Source organism: Anabrus simplex, chromosome 6 (assembly GCF_040414725.1).
Source record: "Anabrus simplex isolate iqAnaSimp1 chromosome 6, ASM4041472v1, whole genome shotgun sequence".
In the NCBI taxonomy this organism is placed as follows: Eukaryota; Metazoa; Arthropoda; class Insecta; order Orthoptera; family Tettigoniidae; genus Anabrus; species Anabrus simplex.
In genome coordinates, this window is record NC_090270.1 from 252859594 (window position 1) to 252874554 (window position 14961).

The 14961-nt window shown below is 37.1% G+C and overlaps 1 protein-coding gene across 4 annotated transcripts in view; it reads left to right on the top strand.

Annotated features, from left to right (window-relative positions):
* Positions 1-13408, top strand: part of Imp (IGF-II mRNA-binding protein) — a 424845-nt gene extending 411437 nt beyond the window's left edge. For all 4 annotated transcript variants that reach the window (XM_067150361.2, XM_067150362.2, XM_067150363.2 and 1 more), the window contains 2 exons: positions 3889-4137; positions 6027-13408. In XM_067150361.2, the coding sequence (XP_067006462.1) occupies positions 3889-4137; positions 6027-6131 (354 nt within the window). In that variant the 3' untranslated portion in view covers positions 6132-13408. The remainder of the gene's footprint in view (positions 1-3888; positions 4138-6026) is intronic.
* Positions 13409-14961: the final 1553 nt, after the last annotated feature.

Genomic DNA, 14961 nt, shown 5'->3' on the forward strand with positions numbered 1-14961 from the left:
TATGCTGAGCCTTTTAGACAGTATTCACCATAGTGGAGTAAGGCTGGCAACATGAGCTTTCCGTACTAGCCCCATTCCCAGCCTACTTGCTGAAGCGGGAGTTCCACCTTTACGGATAAGGAGGCAGCAGTTACTCCTCAACTACGCTCTCAAAATTTGTGAAATGCTGCTACATCCAAGCTATCAATGCATCTATCATTCCCAATACCACCAGAGGTGCCAAGACCGGCCAAATGCCACATGGCCGGTGGATTTCGGATTGATAGCTTGTGTCATTTGAATATCGATATCGGTTGTTGTCTTGAACAAACTCTTAGCGAGGTACCTCCGTGGTTGGTTCCGCTGCCGGATATAGGTCTAGATCTGCTCTGTGGACCCAAGGTGAACACTGATTCCTCCATTTATCGGAGGTATTTCCAGGACTTCGTTCACCAATATCCGGTTGCGAGACATTCACGGATGGTTCTAAAATCAGAGTTAATGTTGCTTGCTCTTTCATCATTGATGATACGAGCACGAAGATCTCGCTTCGCAGAGTATGTAGCGTGTATACTGCAGAGCTTTATGCCATCTTAGAGGCTCTGCAGTTTGCACTACGTGACGAAAGAAGCCACTTTCTTATGTGTACTGATTCGTTAATCTCTCTGCAGTCTATTGAAACCTGTTTCTCGCAACACACACTGGTACAGCGGATACATGACCTCATAGCCAGGTTAAGGGATGCTGGCACCAGAATCGCTTTCGCGTGGCTTCCAAGCCACGTTGGGAGTGCGGGAAACAAACTTGCGGATGAGGCTGCAAAGAAAGCTGTACTTTCACCTCCAAGACCAGTCAATGTACCTGCGAAGGATATTTGTTCTCAGCTACATCGAACCATTTTGGCGTCCTGGGAATCGGAGAGGCTAGCTGTCTGAACTCCCTACAAGCCGAGAGCAATTAAGAAGCCAACTACCGTATGGCGGTCCTCTTTCCGACCTTCACGGAGATAGGCCATAGTATTGTGCAGGCTGAGGATAGGTAATTTACGATCCACGCACTCTTACCTCCTAAAGTGGGAAGACCCCCACAGTGTGTACTTGTGGTGCCGACTTCATCATGGCCCACATCCTCACATAGTGCGCCGATCTCTCTGGCTGAAGACGGAGCCTCAGCCTACAGGAAACACTCCAATGCATACTAGCCGATGACGCGACTACTGCTGATCTCATCATCCACTTTATGTGTGACAGTGGACTAATCAAGGGTATATAAATTACGAGTTTACTGTTACTCGGGGATAATTGTTTTTGTTTTATTTTGTGCTGTGTTTCCAAATTCCTATGTTGAATAAATAAGTTTGTTTTTTATTTTAAATTTCTTTTCCACTAATTTGTTCGGAGAGGATGATTACCTCGTTGTACTTCCTCTTAAAACAAAAATCACTCTCACCACCACCACCACCACCTTGGCTATCACCAAACACAGCTACCTTTGCTGATTTAGGCCTGGGTGGATCCTGTTTCTGAAATCTAGGCCTAAATTTTAACCTTGTTTTGGTTTCATGCTCGCGATCACTTTCCTCCCGAATTAGATTGTTTAGTGCTGAAAACCTATTTGATGTTTATTTCCGGATATAAAGCTGTAGATTTCTTCTTAGCCAGCCAACCATGAACTATTTGACACCACATGCTAGAGTTTGTTAATGGTACCGATACATCACTCGAAGAAGGGCCAGTCCCGACTTCTAGCAATCGCATTCTTTCTTTTAATTAATAATTTTCTACTTATTTGAGGCTTAGGGAGTCTTTCATTTTCACGCCCTTCGTGGCCCTTGCCTTTCTTCGTCCGTTCCTTCATCTTTCGAAGTAATGGATCGCTTCTTTTCTCTCTAACCCCTGTGGGTGGGGGCGCAGACGAAAAGTACACCCACGGTATCCCCTGCCTGTCGTGAGAGGCAACTAAAAGGGGCGACCAAGGGATGATTGTATGAGAACCATGACACTACTTTTGATTAGTACCATCACGCGGGGAAAACCATGGGTCGCCTTTACTTGCGAGTACTACCACTATGTTAGGTACACAATAGGTATGTGCTTAGTAGCAGCTGTGGAGGGTCACTGTTTTTTTTTTTTTTGCTAGGGGCTTCACGTCGCGCCGACCCAGATAGGTCTTATGGCGACGATGAGGGTCACTGTGGGTTTCCAGTACCCGTGAGTCGTACCCAAGTGAGCAACACCGCGGGTCTGGGCTTTGCCTGTGTTTAGTACCACTATATGAGCGACATCGTGGGTCTGCGTTGCCTATGATTAGTACCCACTATGTGAGGAATAACACGGGAATACCGGCGCCCGTGATTAGTACATCTAGGTGAGGAACCCCATTGGTTTGCGTTGGCTGTGAGTGGTGCCATTGTGTGAGAACACCATAGGTCTACATTACCTGTACAGTGTACAATACTTGTGAGTAGTACCATCATGTGTGGAACACCGTGAGTTTTCGCTACTTTTGATCAGTACCCCAACATGACAAATACCATGGTTCTACTTTACTAGCGATAAGCACCATTTTGAGGGGCCTTAGACCTGGATTTTGAACCCCTTTAGACATCAAGCATACTCGACTCAGGATTGTGCTTTATAAGTGGTCCCTTGGTCAGTAAATGAAATGGCGTGTGGCTTTTAGTGCTGGGAGTGTCTAAGGACATGTTCGGCTCGCCAGGTGCAGGTCTTTTGATTTGACGCCCGTAGGCGACCTGGGCGTCGTGATGAAGATGAAATGATGATGAAGACGACACATACACTCAGCCCTTGTGCCAGCGAAATTAACCAATGATGGTTAAAATTCCCGACCCTACCGGGAATCGAACCCGGGCCCCTGTGGCCAAAGGCCAGCACCCTAACCATTTAGCCATGGAGCCAGACCCTTGGTCAGTAATACTACTATATATGACCTTTTTGAGTTGAATCCTTTGTTTGTTTGTTTTTTGTGTCCATTCATTCTTCATGACTCTTTTTATTTTGGTCAGTGGATGATTTTGAACTTTTTGTTGTAATTTCATTTTATACCATTAGGGGCCGATGACCTCGATGTTAGGCCCCTTTATACAACAAGCATCATCATCAGCATCATCAATTTTCTACTTTAAGAGCCTCGTCCTTTTTGTAGGATGTTTATAATTTCTAATGCACTCTTCTATTCCTCTGTTTATTTTCGATGCTTCGTCGTCAACGCCGTCGCCCGCTACAACATTCCGAACACACTGCTCACAAATACAGTCAACATTTTCGTTGGTTTTTACTTCTCTTGGGCAATTTCCACACTTACAATGCCACCATCAATCACATGAATCACACAGTATTCCAATTTTGACTTGCCTTCGACTTTCTCTGCATGTTTTGTGACATTTTATGATTAATTTACTCGGAGGATAACGTACTACGTAGTCATTATCGGGTGCCATCTTCTTACACTGTAATATACCTGTAAAGAAGGAATAATAGCGTGTGTGTCTATTCCTTGTTTAACAATGCATTTTTACATGTATGTTACAGTGTAATGTTTATATTGAACTTGTGTGTTCGACAGACTGAAAAGCTTTGAATTTACATTTAAACGATTTGTCATTAAAAGAATAAAATTAACAGCCTATTGCATGGTGTTTGTTTTTAGGAAGAGGAAATAGGGATTGGAATAATTTACCAAGGGAGATTTCAAATTAATTTTAAACTTCCTTGAAAACACTTAAGAAAAGTCTTGATAACAAGTGATAGGGGATATGCCTAGTTGATTCATTTATTTTACATTTCTGTTTCTTGGTATGATTACTAGGTAAGCCGTTATGGATTATAAGATACTATTTCTGAAACCCTCCCTTAAGTTGCGTATTAAGCCTGCATTTTTTTTCTTTAGGCTCAGTATCTAATCTTTGAGAAGATGAGGGAAGAAGGGTTTGTGGCTGGAACTGATGATGTTCGCCTAACTGTGGAAATCCTAGTGCCATCAAGCCAAGTGGGACGTATTATAGGTAAAGGTGGCCAGAATGTTAGAGAGCTGCAACGAGTCACTGGTTCCATCATCAAGCTGCCTGAGCAGGGAACAGCACCACCAACGGAAGAGGAAACAACTGTACACATCATCGGACCATTCTTTTCTGTTCAGGTGAGGTTTAGTGTTAGATCTAGGAATGATTGAATAAGAGGTGTGGGACTAAGGTACTTTCTATTAATTATGAATAAATATAAATGTTTTTATTTATCCAGTTTAGTACAATAGATATTTCAGAAACTGTTAGGTTATTTACATTATGATTGGGCTGGAAAATGTGGTTTGAAAATTCACTTCTCATTATCCTATTGGATAAATCATATTATTTATACTATATGCACAGGTTTTATTGAATGCTCTGTTCCCTAGTCCTTACTCGATAGTATCTGATGAACATCATATGGGGAGCTAGTAACACTGAAACATGAAGTTCACTTTGACTGCCCTGACATCTCGTAGTTTTGCTACAAAGCTTTGTCATGTCATGCTTTCCATGTTAGTGCGGTTTTTTTTTCTGGTTTTATAGCTTGTTTTTCTATAGTTCATTTGAAGTGATCAAGTGAATTTGATAATTGCTATGGCTGAAGCAAAACCTACCACAACATTTGTATCTTAGGAGCTTCAAACTCATCCTCCGAAAGGTACATGTACAACCGTGCACGGCGAAGCACAGAAATAATAGCTGAAGTGGTGGAACGCTGAGACTTAGAAAAGGAGAACTGCCGGTTGATGATATTGTTTAGCAAATCTATAGGATGAGCTGCTGCTTTTATGATAAAAGGTATTAGCATGATGGTATCTGGTGAATGAAATCATTTTTGTGTCTCTCATCCCAGTGAATCTCCAAATCTCAGAAAATGTTGTGAAAAAGATTGAGTAGAGTTATCATGTGGCTAATGACAGTAGTTTCAGTATCGTCTATATTCAGCAAGAGATACAGGCTGCATGATTGTTAAATTCAAACAGGTTTATTGCAGGGTGTAATACGAGATTTATCACATTGGAACAAACACTTCACTGGGCTGAGTGGTTCAGATGGTTGAGGCGTTGGCCTTTTGACCTCAACTTGGCGAGTTCGGTAGTATTTGACGGTGTTCAGCTACGTCAGCCTCGTGTCGATATTCTTACTGCCACGTAAAAATCTGTGGGACTAAACTCAGGCACCTCGAAGTCTCATTGAGTCTCATTGTTTTGAAAAATGCAAGTACTTCCTAATTTCTTCAAATCGATGAACAGGTATCACTCGCCACAAAATCAGCTGATCATTCGGGAAATTATTCAGGGCTGCTGGTAGTTGGGTTTGAACCCACTACCTCCCAAATGCAAGCTCACAGCTGCGCGATCCTACCGCATGGCCAACTCGCTTGGTCAACATCATGTTTACCACACATTTGAAAGAAATAGGGACAGGGAAAAGAGTGCCACTTAGGCATTGATTTCTACAGTGCTGCCAACCAAAGTGAGCTGAGTCCCAGTGCATGGCCACTTGGGGTATGCAGTGTTGCGACATACGGAGCACGTGGCCAGTTAATTTGTGTCGAGAACTGGCAATGATAACATGAAGTCTAGCAAGACACTGCGCCGTTGCACTTCCTCATTTGTAATGTGGTTAATGTGCCATAGTCTTAGTAAATTTTATGCTAGTAAAATATTGTATAACTTTCACTCTTTAGTATTTTTTGTGAGAAGCTGCATTAACTGAATTTACATTTACTGATTATTCATTTACATTTAAGCTTTTGTTCAGGCACCCAGTGTGTTGCAAATTGCCTATTTCATTTTTACCACTATACACTATTGATTTATGCATTTATAAATTTGCTGTTGTATTCTGAATCTTTGTAGTTACGTATTTCAGGCAGTATTTGTATTCATTGAATTTGTGCACTGGTAAACTGGGGTTAAATTAATTTGAATGTACTTATTAATGAAGGTGTATGCATGCTTTAGTAGCTTTCTAGAAATTGTCTACTAGTATTTGAAAGTAATTTTGTGTTTTCCAGTCAGCTCAACGCCGTATTAGAGCAATGGTTCTTCAGGCGCAGCCCTTGGCTGCAGGAGGGAGAGCCCCGAGAGGGAGCACACGCAGAGAGCCCCCGCAACAGTAGGGGTCCATGTGGAGAGAAAACAACTAGCAACATATATACCTCAAAATATAAATACAGACTACAGCCACATTATACCAAAGATGTGATGAAGAAAGAAGATATCAAATTATTGAGACGGGAAAATATAACATCCGAGTTCCTGATGATGATTATTGTCATTACAATAATGATTTTTAGAAATAATTTTGTGAATATTTTTCGTTGATCCGTTAAACGTCGTCGATTATTACAGACTTGGAGTAGACATGTTTTAACGGGTGTTCGAGAGTTTTGTGTAATGGAATGGTAGACGCTTTTTACACAAGATGACATGAAAGATTGCTATCGAGTGAAGTTTTAACTTTCTCTTCCAACAACGAGAGAAGGATGGAAAGGTGCGGGGACATTAATAGATCGTGAGGAATTACGATTTTTATAGTGCCCCTCTTTAATTTTTAAAGAAACATCGATTCAGGGATTTATACCACGGATATAAAAGTTCTTTTTATAATTGCTAAGAGGATATGAAGTGATGTAGAGTAAGTTAGAAGGGCATTGTACACGCAAGTATGGGTAATAGCTTGTAACTGTTGAGTGTAATTTGCGTGGTTGTTAGCTTGCTTTTTACGGCAAGCAAGCTAACAACTGGTTGCCTTCTCTAATTGTTCCCTGTGTATTCCACGATGGCATTAATATTCTCCTAGTATAATAAAGGCACCCATTTTAAGGGTATCTTTTGACAGGAGGAACGGTTAAAAATTTTTCCAGGTTGCGTGAATATTCCTGGAGAAATATTTTCGTTCATTTTTTAAAAATTTTTTGTCGTCTTACTGTATGTAAAAGGTAAGGTCCACCGAACTTTCGTTCAGTCAAAGTGTATAAAATGAAGACTGGGGGGAGGGGGGGTGAAAAGTTGATGTAATTTTTTTTTTTAACGGGTTAATGCGTTTCTAAGTACCTCGTTAAAGAGGTCTTTTAAATGGAGGTGATCGTGATAGCAGGGCCAGGCATTGTGACATCTGATAGCGGGAGCCCTGTTTTTAGTTAGTACAAAAAGTAAATTAAAATGATAGAAAAGAAAGACCACTGTTAAATGTATTGTGGTCTTTCTTTTTCTTTGTAAGCAAAGTTATTACAAGAAAGTTTATTTTTGATACATTGTTGGGAGAAATTTTTTTGTTAGATTTTTTAATATAAAACTTAAAACAAAATGGCACATAGCTTTTTTTGGGCTGTGTGTTTAGAAAAATGGAGAAAAAAACGTTAGCCGAGTGAGTGTGGAAAATGAAATGAAGACATAACAAAAAAAAATAGCTGCACATTTTTACTTTTTCATATAAGAGATACCCAAACTGACTGCAGGAGAGTATAGTACCATCTAAAGTAAACCCATGTGCATGCCTTAAATACCCGCTAAGCCTCAACGTTTTTCCATTTAATCACAATACCTAGAAAGACGAACATTTCAGTAGTTCAAGTTCAAAATTCAAACAGCCATTTTGAATAGGATACACAAAATTAAAGCCCTCATTTTTTCCTGGAAAGCCTTTCAATGATGTGCACAAAATCGTAGCTGTACATCTAATAAATGTTCATCTTTTTTGGTCAACTCTTTCGCTGGTAGCAGCTTTCTTAATATTGCTAACAGTCTGTTCATATAAGCTGCCTTTATTTCCATTGCCTCATTTTTAGTAGTAGTATAAATAAGAGGTATGGTGTTAACTGTACAGTGAGAAAGATCAGCTGCACAAGATTGTTACTTCAGAATATAAAGCAGCATAAAGTCAGCTTTAAGTTTCCAGTAGGAAGGGAAGAAGCAATTTGGCAGAATCATTACACAATGGAGAAGATATCAGAGTTATCGAATTAAGCAATGTGGCTGTAGAAATATTATGTTCCCATCCCTGTTCTATTCTGATATCACTGCTCCCTCCTCAGTAGATTTAGGCAACCTTAAATCTTTAGTGAAGTATGGAAATTTATATATTGCTTTAATTTTGAGAGTCTCTCTTCTGTTTTTCAGTCATGTTATTGAATGAGTTGACTCAAACTTAGATAGCATTTGTTGGTGTGCAGTAATTTAAATGATGCCGAGACCCTCCAAATATAATAGCTGATCTAACTGAACGAAATCATGATGCTATTTTATTGTACAGATGATAATCAAGTCTACCTTACAGACTGATCATGTAAACTTAGGTGGATGTTAACATTATTACTACAGTAAACACACAAGCAGGGGAGACATTTTAATTAAAAATTAATATTTCATAAGTCTACATGGACTGGATTTGTTAGAACATTTATAAATAACAATAATATTGTTGCTGGGATACAACTAAGACACAACAGAAATACCCAAGCACTCATGCAAGAAAAACTGGAAAATTACAAAAAAAGAATCTAAATATAAATATATATAGATATATATAATGGATTTAAACAGAAATGATTGAAACTTAAAAGACTGGGAATTAAGTTTTTCTGTGCCGTGATGGAAAATTAATGAAGAATTATATAGAAGTTGAGTTTTCTTTTACCCGATAACAGTCTTAGAAGTACAGATTTTTATTATGATGCTCAAATCATAAACACATTAAAGAGAGCCTCTATTAATGTTACACAGTTATGAATAAAGCAGGGATAATAACACAAGTCAGGTATCCCCCTCTGCTAGTAGATACACAAGACTCCAATTCAGTTTAAAGTTGTTTTGTGGCAATGGAATTGATTTTCATTTGCCGTCCTCTGATGTATATCAGTTCCTTGATTACATAATATAGTTTCAAATAAGATTAAAAGTTTGAACTATGTTTTTTTTTTTTTTTTAGCTCCACCGGCTTGTTAACATAAGGGTTATTCAATAGTGCTGATATGGTGATACAAAGTACCTTGCTTCTCTGCCTGTTTGTTGCATTATGACTTGAAGATCAGTTTATGAATCAATAGATTCTTCTGATACACACTCATAGATTTTATATATACATATTGCAATATGACTGTTACCGTTGTTATACATACAATATTTCTGTTAATTTGCCGGACTCAGGTTTTTTGCTTTTAATGTGAATATAACTGAACTCAAGTACCTCAACAGTTTCATCTTGTATGGAATTGGTCACTTCACTTCATAAATTGGTCTTTGAACTATACTGTAACAGTAGGAGACGGTGTAGGCATATGAAAGTTGTGCATCTAAATTTTTTTTTGTAGTTGGGGAGGCATTAATTTACAACCCTCAGCAGTTTTGTAGGATATTGTAATCAAGTTTAGTTGTGATCCTAGAAGCAAGGTGCTTGAAAACATGAAATATTTTCTTTGTTCTGTGGAAATACAATAGATTTAAGAAGAGATTTAAAATATTTTTGCCTAGCAGTGTTTCATCTGAGAAGAAAATAATATACTTACTGCTACACATACTTTGATTTAAATTTTTTTTTTTTAGATCCTTAGACGTTATCTTAGAGGGAGGTGGCTCAGTACTTCTGACCACCAGACATGTTTAGTTGTTTTTGAGGTGTGGTTATGGCTTCAGGTGAAGTTTAGATTATGTGAATGAAATGAGGATTGTTGGGATAGTATTGGGTCCACAACCACACGCTCAAAACCCCTTCACTACCTCATACAAATAAAAACGTAAAAAAAAGTTGTTCATGTTTTTGAGATAGAAAAATGAGAAATAAAAAAGTTTAAAAAAATAAAAGCAGACAAATGCGTAGCTGGATGTAAGGATCTGGTTGGAAAATTATTAACTCCATTAATCTTCGGCAAGAAGTTGAGGAGGTCTGGAACATCACTTGACTCTTTCATAAGTTGTCATGGAGGTGTGGATTTCTTCCCCAGATAGGTTTGCCAGCATCTTAATGACATACGAAAGGGTCATCTGTTTTCAGCATTTCTCCTTATAAAGGCCCCTGTGACAGCTACGATGTTCAATCCCTTTATATCACCCGCCTTTGCTGAAAAATGTAGAATGTTGCCAGAAGAAAGGACTTTTATTTCAACCCATTTTTCTATATGGTAACATACAGTTTTGTTAGATAAAATGAGGGTTTCATTCATTCATTTCTTTGACATTTGTTATGATGTGGGGAGTTTTATTTTGAAGGTAGGGTTGCCTTTTTTCACTTGCATATTTCCCCGCTCCACTAGTAAGTGCTGTTGATTTATCCTTTCCCATTGTAAATTGTATTCCTTTAAGTAGGAGTATGGTGGTCATAAATTTTGTGTGTACGTTTAACCACAAAATGTGATAATAGTATCAGTTGTACTATGTAATATTATCTTCCATAACATGTTTGCGTTATATCTCCGTTTTGTTGTTTGCTTTAAATAATGTTTTGTGATATTAAATCAAAATTGCTTGCATGTCTGTAGAAAATGCTACTGCAGTGATTGTGTCCATCTGATGGAAGTTAGTGCAACATGACCCATATCAGTTTGTATATAAATAATAGATTTGACAATCACACAGTTGTGCAAATAGAAAACGGCAGTTCTTCAGACAGTTCGCTTTGGAATGGCATAAATATTTTCAGAAGTACTTTCTTAATTGAGGTGCATTTGTTCCTCCTAAATTTTTAAATTATATTATTCGTTTGAATGCTCTTTTTCTTCTGGAAATACTAAGAGAAATAAACACTTAAGCACCATGAATTGTCCCCCCACCCCAAAGCAGGAAGTGGGTCATACTACAGCTTTGTAGTACTTATTATATAGTTGCTCTCAGGTTGGACATGATGGACATTTTTTAATTTTTCCTTGAAATCTAGCAAACTCACTGAGCATGGTATTCTTAGTGCCATAAAAATATTTTAAAAAGTACATCATCGTACAAATACTTCTCAGGTATAATCAGGTTAATTTATCAAAGATTTCCTTTTTTTATATTAAATGAAATATAACCTATTAAAATAACAAGTAGCACCAAAATTTTTGTGCATCCTAGCATATATTTATACTTTAAAAGAAGTTACCTAGTGAAATTATTTTGTAATTATATTATGTTTTTACCTTTTGTATTGTTCACCAAAGGTGCTCAAGTGTTTTGTGTAGTCACAAATCAGAATTAATATTCACATTCTGTTCACATTTTCTTGAAATGTATTGGCTTGTACTATACATATAAGTGTCAACTGTATTCAGATTAAATTAAGCTTTGGTATATCCTGTTTGCAAACAACAAAGACGACATATGTTCTTATGTATGCATTGCAATATCATTATTTTGTTACTGTTTGGTAAGTACTGGTATTTTGCAGGTAGATATTTCAACCAAAAGAAAAGGTGTTTATAATATACATTAATGTTTATTCTGTTCTATTTAGTAAACCATTATTTTATTTTCCTCTCCATATTTGAGTAAGCCTAATCTGCCACATGATTTTGTGATATGCTTGGGGCATCATTACATTTACTGCCCATTCTCTTTTCTTTTGTACTGTGTAGATAAACTTTCATTTTCCTGTTAGGGACATGAATTCCATATGTATTCTGCAGCTTATATGAAATTACCTGCTATTTCTAAACTTGCAAATGTTGGCAGGCTAGGCTATCACCTAGTGTTTTTAATAATTCAGACGATTGCATTAAAATAAAAACATACGTAGGGTGCTTTGCTGGAAAGAAAGATACAATTGATAAAAATAATTGTAATTTTCTTCCATTCATTTGTCAAAATGTGAGGAATTTTCTTCTGCTTTTGATTGGTGATCAATGGAAAATGAGTATTTTTGAAGGCCAGTTCGTATGAACACTGTTCTCGCCCATACTGTTAAGAATAACAGTTGTCTGAAATTTTTTGAGAATTTGTTCATGTCGCTCTAATTAAATTGTAAAACTGTCAGAATATTATGCAATCTGCTAAGGCTGACCTTGGACCTTCTGAGTTTCATTCACTTTCCCAAATCTGTTGTTCTTGTGGAGGTTTAGTGGATGAAACAAAGATTCTCCCTCTTGGATATGGTAATATGAGTTAGTCAGCCAAAGTGATGAAGCTCAAAGGATATTGTGATTTTATGTACAGGTTGAAATTTTATTGTTGGAACATGTTATTGTGGCTGCTGACACAGTAAGATTTTAACCTTGTATAGATGTTCAGTTATATTATGTTAAATATGTTATAGTTTTTATCACTGTGATGCAACCAGTCATAGAGTAGATCAGTTATCCTCCTTTCTTGTTCCTTCCTCTTACTGCCTTTGCTACCTCCGCTATTTAAAATGCCTGAGACATGCTACTGTTGAATAATTTACCAGAATTATTTTTTCAATTGGTCAACTGAAGAATATGGTACAGGATTATGAATCTACCTCATTAGATCATAACTGAAATTGTGTGAACTATTTTGCACAGGTGTTCAGTTAATTTCAGGGAAAAGTGGCATTAGAAAAATAAATTCCAGTACTGTCTTAGATGATACACATGTCAATAGTAAACTGAGAAGTGTATTATTACTTTTGTCCTTTCCTTGCCTTAGAACGGCCGTCAGGGTGTCTGTCCCATGTTAGCATCTTAGCATTTCCGAGGAGAAGGGCCGCACATCTATATAGCATTGCGTATGTAGAGGCAAATGACGACAAGAAATTCTCCTCTTCGGTCCTTGAATAATAATTCTTAGGGAGGTATGTACCGGCGCCTTGCAAGTTAGGTTCCAGGTTACTAGTTAGTCCTTCTGTGACAGTTCACATAATTGGCAAACACTCAATTTTGAACCAAATTAAGATGCCTGTGTGGCATAACATTTATGGGTTATGCTCTAAATTCAAAAGAATTCGTCTGTTTAAATTTAGGCTAAGACAAACTCATTAAATGCCCTTTATGAAGTACTAAAAATTCCTCACATAACTATTCTAAATCCAAGAATCCACCAAAATATTCCTAGACTTTCACTTTTTAATGTAATCCAATACACATGGTAGTAATTAGTTTCCTCTGAACTAATTTGTATTTGAAAAGAACAGGTTTTTCTTAAAAGAAAGCAAGCTTCATTAGGTAAAAGTTAATTTTTTGGCTGTGTAGCCTGTAAAAAATTAGTTTTAAGTACAATAAAGAAGCAAGCGCAGTCCAGTCCGAATTAGCCTTGACCACAAAAAGGCGCCTAGAATTACAACGGTTTCAATACAACATGGGTGGTTAGAGGCTGACCTAAGATGCTGCACATTGGCAACTTCATTATTGATTGTATTTTGTAATCAGTTCAAAAAGGATTATATATTGTATAATGCAACATGTGGTCCATGCAAGCCTGCATTCTCCTTTTTCTACCATGAAAAAAAAATTAAATTATTCTAGTTAAAGTTGGTACTCTTCTTATTTTTTAACCTTTTCAGACTACCAGTCCTGTTCCTCCTCCTTTGTGCTATGAATCTGGGAGATGCCATGAAGCAAGTACTGCAGTAGCCCAATATCAGGCGACCTTGAAGTTTTGATGACATTCCTCTTATAAGAAGAGCATGCCTGCCAACTTTCCCAATTTAGGCGGGAGACTCCTGGTTTTTTACATTTTTTCGCGCCTCGCGATCATTCTCTTATTTATCCTGATTTTAGCTTATTTTTTGCTTAATTTTAAAAAATTGTTTTCAAATCCAGCCATTTCAGCTTTGTACGCAAGTAGCCGGAAGTCCTTAGCTCACTGCCGCTTTCAAATGAAATATAGATGTTTATTAATGCAAGAAATGCACGCGAATGCAATGTTTGTTTTCCACCTAGTCAATACTTAACTAGCATACAAAATTAGGATTTCAGCCTTATTTTATTGCGAAATTATTAAAAACATGATACATGTATCACTCATTTTTAGAGTATCTTCAGCCATATTGTCATCACAAGGTTAATTAGGAACATTGAACTTGAATTTGTATACATGATTTGTTATTAGCAAGCTTAAATAATACAATTTTTTAGAAACCTTATTAAATACAATTCTTATGTATTACGTCGTATGGCTGTGATATAGGATATAACTATTATTAACATTGAAATTGATACTATTACAATATTTACGTATGTGACGTCAATTTTGGTCTAAGTGTGACTGTTTTTCACAGTCTATTAAAACTATTAATTTTCTTAAAAGTTTGTTGTTTGAACTGAAAATATTATATTTAAATTTTGAAGAAACATTGTCACATCATGTAAACTTTAGAAATGAACTGTATTACACTCTCAAAACAAATTATGAGATCAGGCACAATTATTATTGTGTTCGTTATAATATCTAAAACTCCCTAATGTGCCGTGATTTATTATAAATGATGTACTCTCTGAAATTAACATTTGTTGGAACTTGTTAAGTTCAACATTTCTTGTATCTTATTCAAGATTTGAATATCTTGTGTGAGTGAGCAGGGCCTAGGTCTGATGGAGACTCAAGCTTTATGTTGAATTGTGGTAGAGAACGACAGGCAGTCGTCAAACAGCCGAGAACAGTAGCAGAAGCGTAGTCGGGAGTCGAAGGGATATGTGAACAAGCTCAATACGTAGTTGGGAGAATACCACAGTTCAGTTGTCAACAATTGTCTCAAAATTTGTATTATTTAAGCTTGTTAATAACATATCATGTATACAGATTCAAGTTCAATGTTCCTAATTAACCTTGTGATGACAATATGGCTGAAGATACTCTAAAAATGAGTGAAACATGTACCATGCTTTTAATAATTTCGCAATAAAATAAGGCTGAAATCCTAATTTTGTATGCTAGTTAAGTATTGACTAGGTGGAAAACAATGTATTAATCCTTATTCTCCTTCCAATTGATTTTCAATACGGGATCTAAAATGAGCATAATCTCTTGCAATCACCAAAATGATTTGTTCATTCGATTATCACGTGGCAGAGAGCCGAAACT